At 43.4% G+C, this 12,084-nt stretch overlaps 6 protein-coding genes across 9 annotated transcripts; 2 read left to right on the forward strand and 4 right to left on the reverse strand.

The window, feature by feature from the left end:
- Nucleotides 1–250: 250 nt before the first annotated feature.
- LOC115621768 (mitochondrial coenzyme A transporter SLC25A42) lies at nt 251–3,883 on the reverse strand. The gene is made up of 6 exons (XM_030515507.1): nt 3,690–3,883; nt 1,714–1,930; nt 1,327–1,630; nt 1,003–1,268; nt 760–946; nt 251–669 (listed from the first exon to the last, which is right to left on the reverse strand). Exons 2-6 carry the CDS (start codon nt 1,922–1,924, stop codon nt 516–518), a joined length of 1,122 nt encoding a protein of 373 aa, XP_030371367.1. The 5' UTR covers nt 1,925–1,930; nt 3,690–3,883; the 3' UTR covers nt 251–515.
- A 156-nt stretch (nt 3,884–4,039) lies between these two features.
- On the forward strand, nt 4,040–5,404 carry LOC115621229. The gene is made up of 3 exons (XM_030514818.1): nt 4,040–4,175; nt 4,236–4,904; nt 4,969–5,404. The coding sequence occupies exons 1-3, from the start codon at nt 4,101–4,103 to the stop codon at nt 5,296–5,298; spliced, it is 1,074 nt and encodes a 357-aa protein (XP_030370678.1). The 5' UTR covers nt 4,040–4,100; the 3' UTR covers nt 5,299–5,404.
- On the reverse strand, nt 5,330–5,737 carry LOC115621230. Its single transcript, XM_030514819.1, has 2 exons — nt 5,569–5,737; nt 5,330–5,513 (listed from the first exon to the last, which is right to left on the reverse strand). Exons 1-2 carry the CDS (start codon nt 5,719–5,721, stop codon nt 5,448–5,450), a joined length of 219 nt encoding a protein of 72 aa, XP_030370679.1. The 5' UTR covers nt 5,722–5,737; the 3' UTR covers nt 5,330–5,447.
- Nucleotides 5,738–6,203: 466 nt separating this feature from the next.
- On the forward strand, nt 6,204–6,693 carry LOC115622045. Its single transcript, XM_030515917.1, has one exon. The coding sequence runs from the start codon at nt 6,235–6,237 to the stop codon at nt 6,601–6,603; it is 369 nt and encodes a 122-aa protein (XP_030371777.1). The 5' UTR covers nt 6,204–6,234; the 3' UTR covers nt 6,604–6,693.
- Nucleotides 6,591–9,876, reverse strand: LOC115622042. Of its 4 annotated transcripts, none has more exons than XM_030515910.1 (3): nt 7,803–9,876; nt 7,497–7,745; nt 6,591–7,376 (listed from the first exon to the last, which is right to left on the reverse strand). In XM_030515910.1, exons 1-3 carry the CDS (start codon nt 9,838–9,840, stop codon nt 6,748–6,750), a joined length of 2,916 nt encoding a protein of 971 aa, XP_030371770.1. In that variant the 5' UTR covers nt 9,841–9,876; the 3' UTR covers nt 6,591–6,747. The 4 variants fall into 4 exon arrangements, with proteins under 4 accessions (XP_030371770.1, XP_030371771.1, XP_030371772.1 ...); XM_030515911.1 differs by having other exon boundaries at nt 7,311–7,440; XM_030515912.1 differs by lacking the exon at nt 6,591–7,376 and having other exon boundaries at nt 7,591–7,741.
- Nucleotides 9,877–9,898: 22 nt separating this feature from the next.
- LOC115622043 (delta-1-pyrroline-5-carboxylate dehydrogenase, mitochondrial) lies at nt 9,899–12,076 on the reverse strand. The gene is made up of 2 exons (XM_030515915.1): nt 11,932–12,076; nt 9,899–11,813 (listed from the first exon to the last, which is right to left on the reverse strand). The coding sequence occupies exons 1-2, from the start codon at nt 12,045–12,047 to the stop codon at nt 9,986–9,988; spliced, it is 1,944 nt and encodes a 647-aa protein (XP_030371775.1). The 5' UTR covers nt 12,048–12,076; the 3' UTR covers nt 9,899–9,985.
- Nucleotides 12,077–12,084: the final 8 nt, after the last annotated feature.

The following is a 12,084-nucleotide window of genomic DNA, read 5'->3' on the forward strand; positions in this document are numbered from 1 at the left end:
TTTTATATCTACCCTTCTAATCGATTTATACCAGTGTAGTAAGTCACTATGTTGCCACCTAGACAAAATCCATAAACCGCATTTTTCAAATGTACACAGTTTATTAAGCTTTCATAGTATGGTGCTATTTAAAACTTATAAGCTTATAAATTGTTAAAGCCTTGAACGACTTAATTAATATGTAAAGTGTATAAAATGTATTATTGTCCGATCTATATATAGTTGTTTAGCAATTAATAAAAAGAAAAAATAACAGAAAATCAAATGAACAAACTTTGTACAATTTTATTGTTTATATATTCGCTAAACTTTAAACTTAGAACACATAATTAATCAATTTCTGTTAATAACAAATTTAAGCGTTGGTATGTTTTTCCCACTACTATAACTCAGAATACAAATCTAATAAATCTAAAACAAAGTTTTCGCACTTATGCCATCCGAGTCTTATGAAAGAAAAATAAGTCAGTGCGTTTTTGGTGTGCTTGTGTTAGGAAATTGGTAAAAGGGTATCGCTAGCGATCCAGCCGCCCCCGTTTCAGGTGAAATAGTTCTCTAAGCAGCTCTTTAATCAGATCATATGTGGAGAAGCTAATACCCACGGCAATAGGACCTTTAATCCAATTCATGCTTAGACCTTTGTAGAAGCCGTTCTTAATGCCTTCCTCACTGTAATAATATTCGGTCAAATTACAATTATATTTTTTATAGATGAAGATATGTATGTACATATGTTGTTTTATATCGAGCGATACGTACCGGTATATTTTCATGAGCGTTTCAAGTATGGTGGGGCATCGCTCATTGGCCATAGTATTAACTCGGATCGTTTGCATGCGACGACGCACAATATCTAAAGGATAGCTCGCGGTTTGACCAGCAGCTCCTGCCGCAGCACCAAAAGCCAACGAGACTAGAGTATTTGGTTTCGTATTACCGACCATTTCTAAGAGCATGGATACAAAACATAAATGAAGCAACTGTTATTATGACAAACCGTACCGTGATATTCTCGTTTGAGCGTTTCGTAGGTAAAGAAAGAAGTGCCTGCATATGGTATCACACCCAATACTGTGGCCCAATAGCCACGATATAGCGTACGAGGCCCCTCGTCAACCCAAATCTTTGCGAACACCTGGCGCAAAGTTCGGTAGCCCGTATACTTGTCTGTGACAGCCATTCGTGCACGTGCCAGGTCTAGAGGATAAGTAAGGGACTGAGACGTAATACCTGCCAGCGATCCAGCCACAAAGCGTCGAACTTTTGTGCTATAAGACATAATACAATAATAAATGGTTGAGCAATTTTCGTTCCCAATTCACTTACTCCGTGCCGTCTCGATCCACTTGCAGAATCCGTCGCCATTGCTCATGAGAAGTGAACTGTATCGCTGCATAAGGCACAATGCGTGCCATAGTCGCCGAGTTTCCACGCCAAAGAGCTAAGACACCCTCATTAGAATAGGTGTTTTTTAGGTAGTGGAGAGACGCTCGAAAGGAAAATGGCACATCCTTGCGTATTTGAAAGTTGATTTTTGTACGATCCAGCGGAGCGATTGTGGTCTTGGCTAAGGCTCCCGCTGCTGCACCTGCTATTAAGCTGATCAGCACCTCGTCGATTTTGTCTCGGACTGTAATGAAAATTTCGAATATTTAGACACAAACACATGTGTAAACTCTATGTACATACGTATGCAGCAACAAACATACATACCCACTGTGGTTTTGGCGCTACTCGTCATTTGAACGGCTGCCTCTGACGTAAGTGCGTTTCGCTCATCCTCGTCCTCCACCGTGGACGTTTCTTTTCCTGGCTCTGTTGCCGTCGTGCTATTACTTGACGCGATGCCCACTGTACTTGATAATTGACTACCCGTTGACGTTATGGACACAGCAATGTTGGGTTTCTCCAAAAGGCGGCTCATGGCAGGCTAGAAAGGGACCAATGATGTATGTATGTATTTATTTTTTCAAATATCAACCATTTCAGTCCTCGTCATGTTCAGCTTATCGTAAGATTTGGATTTCATTTGATATAGCACATATAAGGCTTTTAGCCACAACCCAAGCGATTGTAACAATAACATAGTCCAAATATATTGTATGGATAATGTAGTCTATGTATGTATGTATGTATGATGTCTCTGTGCCCTGGTATAGTGATAACGTGGGGTGAGAATAGTTTTAATTAGACTGCGATAAGCAAACCTCGCAGACGTAACTACATACATGCATACATATGCAAATGGAATAAAGCGAGAGAAATTTTTCTAGAACTATGTAGGTCTTGCCACGGCTATTTCGTAACTGCTTGACATGCACTCAAAAAATATGCAATGTATGTTTATAAGTATACCTTAATATGTTGAAATCAATTCAATCCTTGTCAGAACCTGATAATCTGATAACTATAGACCTTTGTGTGGACATATGTACATTAGCCTATTTTATTGATAACGTAGTTCAACCAAAATATGCCAAGAAAACAACCACAAGATGCCAATAAAGCTATGTATAGCTTAAGAAACCTGAAAACCCAACTGGTGCTAATGAGATCAGCACAAGTCAGTATTAAACACAAAAACGAATTATCAGGCCTGTGTCGTCTACGTTTGTATTTGTATGTGTTTGCTACTGGCACACACCTCCAAAATAATTATCATGCGTGGAACATACATATATACAGACATACATATATACATGTAGTTTATAGCACGCGTTGGCGATTTCACTACCTTCTGTTTGTTATGAAATTAAGATAGAACTGAGGCATATTGGCCTTGAAACTGCATATCAGAAAGATCTTAACTGTTAATAATTAGCAAGCAAGTAAACAACCGCTTATATGGAGAGCACTTTATGCGGCTGAAAGCTGACCCCAACGTAGCCGGTACAACGAATGTAAACAAGTTCGTTAGGCAATGCATTTTTAAAAAGGCAAATACAAAAACAACTGCTCCTTATTTTGCACTCAGGCGAGGTAATCAACAAAAACGGAAAATTTTCTATGCATATACATACATATAGTATTTACATATGTATGTGTGCATGTGTATTCTAACGAGTTGCTTGTTGCGTCCAGTACCCCTAAGTGAGTGAGTGTATCTATTTTTAAACTAACTCAAACGGCTTGTTTTTGATTGTGGGTTGGTGTGTGCGGGGACCAAGCGACACAATAACAACGCAAGAACACAAACAACACAATGAAGTCGTTTTCACATGGACTTTGTACCCGTCCGAAGTAAAACAACATCCACCTGCATAGCCAATCGTTACTTTGTTTACGAATCTATACACTTGTCAAGAAAATGAACAACTCTGATGTAAATATGAGGAAATTCAAGGTGTCGTTGTCACCTGAATTCTAGTGGGCCATTCTTGCACTGCGCCCCACAACAACAGCTGTTGCTGTGGCTTATCAAAATCAACCCTTTGGTTCTTTGCTCTTTTTGTTGCGCCACAGCTACATAAACGTACATACATATACATATATGTAAATACACTATATCGTAAGATTTATCGTTGTTTCCTTTTTGTTGTTTTGATTTCGTTTACACTCGGCATGGGTTATTTTTTTCACAGATTTTGTTTTGTATTGCACATTGAGCCATACTGCACTACATTATATAATTAAGCGATCATAGACAATAATATATTAGTTATAATTCTATTTTTGCCTTCGGAACGCACCTTTTATTATGGTTTGGACTTTTGCGTTTTATTTTAAATCGAGACTGGCGAGAAAAAAAAACCTCAAAACAGTTCCGTCGAGGTTCGCAATCACAACCACACTGTCACAAATTCAAATTGAAATTTAAACGCACATTTATTTAGCGTTATTTTATTCAACAACAACTACTTATGTATCCACATTTCGCCCGTAACCTCCTACCATACCGAAAAGCAAAGAGCATTTGAGACAAAAACATATATTACGTTCATTACAAAGTTGCCACCTTACTAGAATGCGATTGTTAAAAATACTTCGCAAACTATCGATACTGAGTATAATTGTGCATTTGCAGCCAACTTCGCGTAAGACGCACTTAAACAAAACATTTTAGAATTGGAGTTAAATAAGAAAAAGAATTAGGCAGAAATATGAATATGGCCAATTTGAATGACCTGCGATCGTATTCGCGGCATTGGTTATCAGAGTTCATTGATCAATACCAGGTAAAGTGAAACGTATTTCATATTTAAATGCATTGCTTGAGTACAGCATTTTTTGTCCAGGAGGAAGAGTGTTTATGGCAGCCGAAGCATCAGGATTACAGCAACCACGGAGCGCGTAATAAAAGCTATGACAGGTTGGTTGAAAAACTGAAAGAAGTCGAGCCCCATCCCGATCGCGCTATGGTAGTGAGAAAAATCAACTCGTTGCGCTCGGCGTTCCGGCGCGAGTATCGCAAATCGAGTAATAAGAGCGACTATGAGACGCGGCTGTGGTACTACGACAAGCTGCTCTTCATAGCCGGACACAAGCCCAAGCGACATCCCAGCGATATGAAGCCGCCGAAGCGGGAACTGCAGATAAATTTCGACGATGAGGACTCAATGGAATACGAGGAGGAATCGCATCACACACCGCAGTCACAGCAGCACATTGAATCAATAGTGACGAACACAGCAGATGATGTAGAGTCGGAGCCAGCTACCAACGTAGTTGTCAGTAGTCAGGGTGCTACATTAAGTACCATTTCAGTGACGCCAGCAGACTGTGTGACGCTTGTCAAAAACGAAGAGCAACAACATCATGAAGCAGCAGCGCAGGCCCATCAACAGTTGGTGGCACAGGCACAGGCAGCACAAACATCTATTGCTGCGGCAGCCGCACAGGGACATGCAGTCAAGGTTCTGGAAATAACATCGCTGGACTCCAATTCACAACGCGAGATACAGCAGGTGAGTCGGGCACTCGAATTACTTGCAGTAACACAAATAGTAAACTACTTACGCAACTTTGCAGGCCGTCAACTCACTCGAACAACACCAACAGCAAATGCACCACCTGCAACACCAGGCGAACGGTCATGCCCAGCCGGTGCCGACTATTCAAATTGCTCGCGAGCACTACCAACCCATTTTTGGGCAATCAACGACAGCGGCTTACACAACTGCGGCGCCGGGCGCAACGCACCGCCATGAGGACGAATATGACGCTATTGGCGTAAATGTGGCCAGCAAATTACGCGCCATCAATCACACGCAGCGCATCATTGCTGAGAAATTAATCAGCGATGTGCTTTTTAACGCCCAGCTTGATAATCTCACCGTGAACTCTTCGCTAACGCAATAGGATCCTTAGGCAATATACAATTTTTAATTCGTTCGTTCATGTCAAAAATTAGTTTTTATTCCGTGTCGTAGATTATAAAATACATATACATATGTACGTAATTCTATTTACAGCCCATATCTTTCCTTCTACATTGAGTGGTTTTAGTGTCACTTAGGACTGTTCGTCCTCTCGCTTTCTGGGCTTGTTAGTTTTCCCCACAGGTATTTGGCAAGCTGTGAAATAACGAACGCTTAACAGAGCCCCATGACTTTTGAGGACTTCTCTTACCGTAACTACTGGCAAATCGATTTGCTCATCGGCAGTAACTAGCTTGCGGTTATTTTGCATGTAACTCCAGCCCATGTGAATTCCAATTAAACTTGGGACCATCACAATTGCAATCAAATTGCGCGAGATAAACGATTGTTTGGGAGACATCATTACAGAACCAAAATTACTCAACTTGTGAAAACTAACCAAAAAATACCAAAAATAAAATAAAAAACAACCAAAAGCTCGACTAAGTTGGCAGTTCCGCAACAGTGCGGTTAACGCCTAGATTTGAATGTCATGTAACGTGGTAGAATAAACGTGAATTAAGGATGCGACACCGAAAAAGATTTAATATTAATTATTATAGTGGTTGCACACGACCAACACGGCGACCCCATTGACTGACAAATCCGATTTTTTTGATTACTCAGTCATTTTTGCATCATAATGTGATTACAATTGCAACAATCGATTGATAGATAAGAGACTGAATTACTTTGTATTATGAGTTTATATACACGTTAGAGGAAAAAATAAAACTATTTAGAGTGCAACAACCTGTAAGCAGATTCAGCAAGATTGAAGATTCGTGTTGATAAGCTCACGTGCCGAGCGTATAAAAGGCTATAGGAAATATTAGGCAGACAACAGTAAAGAATATAGCTTCAAAATAACATCAACATGCGCTTCGCACTCATCGTATTACTCGCTTGTTCCTTGGCCCTTGCCGAGGCCGGCACCTGGAAGCAATCACAGGACTACACCATGGATGACCTAGATAGGAGCCCGAAATGGTTGGACAGTTCTTCCGACGCCTGGCCCCAGGATGTGACCGGCTATCCCGAATCCAATTGGCTAATTCACAAAGTGGAGAAGCGCATGGAACGCCTGCATAACACCAACGAGCAAATACGAACACGGATCATCGACTATGTTTCCGAGCAACTAAGACGCTGCAAATCCGGCAACATTATGGACGAACATTGCGTCAGACGTTCCGTTGGCTATGCCATGTCCTTCATTAATAACCAGGAACGTCAAGCTTTATAAACCATTTCAAATATATATACATATATAAATATATATACATACATACATAAATACATCAAAATAAATGAAATTAAAATAAACTGAACCCAAGCTGAACCATCCACTGCATTAGGATGGATGAATAGATGGAAATATGCCTAAAACTTATCCTTTCCGACTCATTTTTTTCTGCTCCGCAAGTAAGCGATCTTTCTCTGCCTTTGCAAATTTACTCTTCTTGTAAAGCTGTTCCTTGAAGCGATCCTTTCGTTTGCTGTCCATGTTGTATCGACGCAGCATGTCGCGTCGTTCGAAGATTGACGTTGTGATGTCCTGACAGTCATGAGAGGGTGTGCAAAATGTCCATGACCCGAAAATGGTGTCCACACAGCCGCACGTGCGACAATAGCCGACAAAGGTGCCAATCAGATTGGAGTCGATTTTGCGACAAGAGAGTGACAACGGTCCGCCAAGCGCGCTCAGCGTATGTCCTGTGAATGACCACTCGGTGACATTCTCAATGATATCATGGGCACGAGGCGGCACCGTCTCCTGTATGCTTATATTCAAGGAGACGGCATTATCAACGGCCTTGGCTTCCGATAGCTCCCGAATTTGGCTGCTGTTGATCTTGACACATTGGCGAGAGAATCGCCCAGCACTGAAGCGACGATATTTGGGCTGAGCGCAGGTCGGCTTGTAATCATCTTCAGCTTTCTCTCTGGTGTCCTTGATGTTGATGCGCACCCCCAGCAGCAGGGACTCCCAGGAGCCAATTAGATCACACGGTGCTCCTGCAATCGGTTAAATTGTTTCAGTTGAGGTCACCAGAGCTTAGTAGCAGTACCTAGGTACATACTTATTGACGAAAACTAAATAATAAACTCCGAGCCCGAGCCACACAATCTACTCACCATCCGTGGGATCAGCAAAGCAGCAAGGCAGCGGTTTATCTGTTGTAGGAGCCACTGCGACTGCGTCTTCTGTTGTCTCCTCCAGTTTGGCCTGCTGCATGGTCTGAAGTCGTTGCAGTATCTTGTCTAGTATGGGGGCCAAGTTTGAGGACTGTGTTGTGTCGATCGCATTCTCGGCTAGCTTTACTGGAACATTTATGGCGGGCATTGGGCTTACCGCCGGCATTCGAGCAGCGCTGGTCGAGCTGGCTTTTTAACAAACTTCATGAGCGTAGGTTATAAACCGGTGCTTGGTTCACCACTTACCTGATTGCGGCATGGAGTTAGGTGCTGGTCCTGCATTTGGAGCCAACATTTCATTTCGCAGGATTCGGGTGTCGCCCGTTTGCCCAACATTCGCGATTCGCTGGGCCAATTCGACTGGAGACAGATTCAATTGCGTAGCCATGTTTTCGAGTACGCCGCCAGACCCAGTGATGGGACCAGGACTCAGTACATTCATTGACGAGGCCAAGGCCTGAGTGAGTACATCCGGGAAGACCATGTGATTATTGTTGCTTATACCAACACCTTCTTCCAGCTGGGCTAGGGAAGATGGAATGTGGTTATGCTCGGAGCTTGCTTCAGTATCGGCTGGAAAAACTTCCGCAGGAATAGCTCCACCATTGCTTGTCCAGTTTTGTGCCTCGTTCCACCAGTTTTGCTTTGACTTCAGTACCTTGTGTAGGTTATCAATTTGCTTTTGGTACTCATCGTACAGGCTGAAGAAGGAGGTGTTCCTAAAGTTATGAATGGCTGTTCTAATATGTGCTGGATCTAGGCCGGAATAGGGCTTGCTGGGAAGATTGCTGAAGGTAGGTCGTTCACCAGTTTTAGATTTAAACTTGAGACCAAATCCAGATGTACCGCCATCAGCGGTCGGTCCAGCTACAGGCCCTACAAATGTCGAGCCATCCGTAGTATTAACAGCGTTCAATCTAGAGCTGTTACTAGAACTATCGCCCTTTTTCAACAAAGGCACTTCGTTCCACACCAGCTGGCGGTTCTTCGAGTTGGGCAGATAATATGGTTTTTGGCCACCGTTGCCCTTGCAAGCATCCGCTCCGCAGAAAGCGAATGCATCCAATGCTTTCGCATAGCCGTTCTGTGGCTTTCCTTTCACATTGCTGACTGGTTTGTTTTTCCTTAGCATTTTATCCTTGGCGAACAATCTGGCCACGGCGTGCGCTTTCTCGGTTGCAAACTTGGCTGGTTTTGAGGCGTCACACCAGCAGTCGTTTACGCTATTTGTCTTCCTCGAATTCTCGCTATCGATGGGCATATCACTTTCGCTGGTTATGCCGGAATCGTCGGATTTGATATTGCGTGTGTTTTTCTGATCCCTCAGTATCTGGCAGAGCCTTTTTTTGTACTCATCGTAGAGGCCACCCGCCTTGATGTGGCTTCGTATGGCACCTATTTCGTCGGTCACCCGCTTAAATATATTCGAGGAGAGCTTCGGTTCCAGCCTGTGCAAGAGTACATTAAAGTCGTCCCGATGGGGTGCCTCGTTTCTATCGGAAGGTCCTGCACTCTCGCGATTGTTACTTGGTTGGGGTGGCCTGTTGATTTTAAGCGCATCCGGGTCCAACTCCAGATGCTGTAACACATTGAAAAGCTTATGTAACGCATTTGGAGCAGATTCCGTGATGATGGGCTCGGCATTAGATGCTTCCTCGTATACAGGCATCGGCTTGAGCTCCCCTGAAGGTTGGCGCCAGGACTTGGTATATTCATCATAGAGGTGAATCAGCTGGGAAAGTCCGAGAGGCATCTGAATGGGCTTTGGGTCAGGGTTCGGTGTCGGCATATCCACCTTTAATATCATCATACCACTGACGACTGGATGCTTCACATCCGGTTTTTCTCGATCGTTCTGCTCATCCTCTACATCCGTGGTCTTTTTTGGGCTCATATTGTTGTTGTCTTCGTTTTGGCGCTCGTCCGTTGCATCGTATCTTGTGGGAGATATCATGAGCTTTACAACCTTCAACCTCTGTTCCTTGTGGGCGTGGTTGGTGTTTCTGGCAGAGCCGGCTGCCGAACGCACACCTTTGGCGTGATCATCCCGATCGTCCTGCAGTTTCAGTCGCTGCTTATAGGCATCGTACAGTCGTCGGACGTTCAATTTACTCTCAGGCCCTCTCCTCCATGTGGCGACCTGCTTGACGGGCAAACTCACTGGCCGCTTCTTTGCTGAATCCATATTGCTGGGCACAGTTGCGTTTGTCTGAATTGAAATAATTAGCAATAGGCAAAATAATGTTATTGGACTTGCGCGCTGGGGGCCGGACCAACCAAACATTTCATGTTGTTACACAAATATATGGGAATCATTTGCCCGGATGCAAACTAAACAAGAGTTTTTAGGTAGAATCGAAGTGTTTTATTTTCAGGTATTTGTTTGAAACTGACATACTATATTTTCTTAAAGCTGATCATTTCGATAGTTATCCAACAACACTCTTATCCGAATTTTTATTCACATCAGCAGCAGGCACATCGTCTATCTGGGTTACCCTCATAACAGCGTCGCTAATTTCCATATGAGGATAGTATATATTTACATGTGGCACAAAAGACTCTTTAATCGCCTGCGGTGAGGTCCAACGCAGCAAATGATGTGGATTGCCCATCTTATCATTGGTTCCTGTCTTTTGGCCGCCGCCAAAAGGTTGCTGTCCAACCATGGCGCCAGAGCACTTATCATTGATATTTAAATTTCCCACATTGAGTCTGAAAGCCTCACAAGCTTCTTCTATAAACTGACTATCGCTCGCAAATACGGAGCCTGTCAGTCCCTGATTTATCTTGGCCACAGTTTGCATAACCTCCGCAAGCTCATTGTCCTTGTAGACATACACACACAGAATAGGGCCTAGCAGTTCCTCCTTGCATATTCGATCGTTCAGGTTGGTAACTTGGACAATAGTGGGATCCACATAGTAGCCACGCTTCTGAGAGCTTGTACCCCCAATCAGAACCCGACAGTTCTCATCGTTCTCAATATAGTGAAGGTACATGCAAATGCGTTGGAAGGCCCGTTTGTTGATCACCGCGGAGTAAAAGCAGTCAGTATAGGTGGCATCGCTCACAAAGAGACGACTTGTGATTTTCAGCAAGGCAGCTTTAATCTTCGATTCCCACAGGGATTCAGGAACATAAAGCATTGAACAGGAGCTACACTTTTGACCTGCATATTCGAAGGCAGAACGTATTGTGGTAGCTACAACCGTTTTAATATCTGCCGATCGGTGCACAAAATGGAAATTCTTGCCCCCACACTCCCCCACCAGACGAGGATAGTTCTCATAGGCGTTAATGTTGTTGGCCACAAGTTGCCACAATACCTTCAAAACACCCGCAGTGCCAGTGAAGTTGATGCCAGCCAACTTCGAGCTACGTGTACAAACCTTAGCGAACAATGTTTCCTCGGCTGGCACGAAATTCACAACCCCGTCGGGTACTCCAGCTGCTCGGAGAGCCTCGAAGACATACCAATTAGATAGTATAGCCGAGTCACTCGGTTTCCATAACACCGCATTACCCATGAGGGCGGGTGTATAGGCCAAATGGCCGGCAATCGAGGTATAATTAAAGGGGCTAATGGCAGCCACAAAACCACTAAATCCCCGTAGTCTCATATAATTTCGATGTGCGGCGGGGCAATTATTTATGGGCTTATAGTTCATTAATTCTCGCAGAAACAATGCATTTAGGCGCATAAAGTCAACTAATTCGGCAACATCCACTTCTGCCTGCCTTACTGTTTTCCCTTGGCCCAGCATTGTTGCCGCCATTATTTTGCAACGATATTTTGTGGCAATCAAATCGGCTGCTTCTTTCCATATTTCCATACGCTGACCCAAGCTAGTTGAGTCCCAAGCTTTTTGCGCCTCAACGGACTTTTCGATGGCATGCTCAATAAGTTGAGTATGAGCATGACCATATCGAGCAATCGGCTTCTCTATATTGAAAGGAAGCACCTGTGTCTTATCGAAGGTGGAGCGAATTTCATCGCCATTAACAACTATTGGAACAATCTCCACATGATTAAGTATCACTTGCAGCTCTCTCTCAAGTGCCAAACGTTCCGGGGATCCTGAATTGTATTGCAAAATGGGTTCGTTATACAACGGCAGAGGCTCAAAGTATTCCGTCTTCACGTGAGTAGTAGATTTTTCCAATTTCTTCAGTACTTTATTCGAATTACTGTAAGAGCGCCTTTGAATTTTGCATGTGTTGGTTAACAACGAGAATTGCAATTCAAACGCAGTGCTGTAAAATGTAATGTTATCTTTAGTTTTGGGGCAACACTGGCTGGTAAAGCAAATTGGAGCACTGCTGCGCGCTGTGATGCAATTGTAGTAAAATATTTATTTAAAATGAAACTTACCCGCGTTCTACTAAAGCCACGCGCCTCTGAGGTCCTGACTGCCTACCTAAAGCAGTGCCAGGAGCCACCCTGGACATCATATTTTGTAAAGGTACTACGCTCCGATATGCAGCCATTTTTTATGTTAATTTAATTTTTGCACTTCCAATTTAG

This window comes from Scaptodrosophila lebanonensis, unplaced genomic scaffold (genome assembly GCF_003285725.1).
Source record: "Scaptodrosophila lebanonensis strain 11010-0011.00,11010-0021.00 unplaced genomic scaffold, SlebRS2 tig00000024-arrow-pilon, whole genome shotgun sequence".
In the NCBI taxonomy this organism is placed as follows: domain Eukaryota; kingdom Metazoa; phylum Arthropoda; class Insecta; order Diptera; family Drosophilidae; genus Scaptodrosophila; species Scaptodrosophila lebanonensis.

Excerpts from the sequence above, each read along its gene's own strand:
- LOC115621768 (XM_030515507.1), bottom strand. The coding sequence starts at position 1,924 with ATGAGCCGCCTTTTGGAGAAACCCAACATTGCTGTGTCCATAACGTCA. Across the intron at positions 1,631-1,713 it reads TAGCGCCAAAACCACAGTGG|TCCGAGACAAAATCGACGAG; the intron begins GTATGTATGTTT and ends TTTTCATTACAG. Across the intron at positions 947-1,002 it reads GCTCAAACGAGAATATCACG|AAATGGTCGGTAATACGAAA; the intron begins GTACGGTTTGTC and ends CCATGCTCTTAG.
- LOC115621229 (XM_030514818.1), top strand. The coding sequence starts at position 4,101 with ATGAATATGGCCAATTTGAATGACCTGCGATCGTATTCGCGGCATTGG. Across the intron at positions 4,176-4,235 it reads AGTTCATTGATCAATACCAG|GAGGAAGAGTGTTTATGGCA; the intron begins GTAAAGTGAAAC and ends TTTTTTGTCCAG. Across the intron at positions 4,905-4,968 it reads CACAACGCGAGATACAGCAG|GCCGTCAACTCACTCGAACA; the intron begins GTGAGTCGGGCA and ends GCAACTTTGCAG.
- LOC115621230 (XM_030514819.1), bottom strand. The coding sequence starts at position 5,721 with ATGATGTCTCCCAAACAATCGTTTATCTCGCGCAATTTGATTGCAATT. Across the intron at positions 5,514-5,568 it reads TCGATTTGCCAGTAGTTACG|CTTGCCAAATACCTGTGGGG; the intron begins GTAAGAGAAGTC and ends GTTATTTCACAG.
- LOC115622045 (XM_030515917.1), top strand. The coding sequence starts at position 6,235 with ATGCGCTTCGCACTCATCGTATTACTCGCTTGTTCCTTGGCCCTTGCC.
- LOC115622042 (XM_030515910.1), bottom strand. The coding sequence starts at position 9,840 with ATGTTTGGTTGGTCCGGCCCCCAGCGCGCAAGTCCAATAACATTATTT. Across the intron at positions 7,746-7,802 it reads TAACTCCATGCCGCAATCAG|CCAGCTCGACCAGCGCTGCT; the intron begins GTAAGTGGTGAA and ends TTTGTTAAAAAG. Across the intron at positions 7,377-7,496 it reads CTTTGCTGATCCCACGGATG|GAGCACCGTGTGATCTAATT; the intron begins GTGAGTAGATTG and ends AACCGATTGCAG.
- LOC115622043 (XM_030515915.1), bottom strand. The coding sequence starts at position 12,047 with ATGGCTGCATATCGGAGCGTAGTACCTTTACAAAATATGATGTCCAGG. Across the intron at positions 11,814-11,931 it reads GTGGCTTTAGTAGAACGCGG|CACTGCGTTTGAATTGCAAT; the intron begins GTAAGTTTCATT and ends TACATTTTACAG.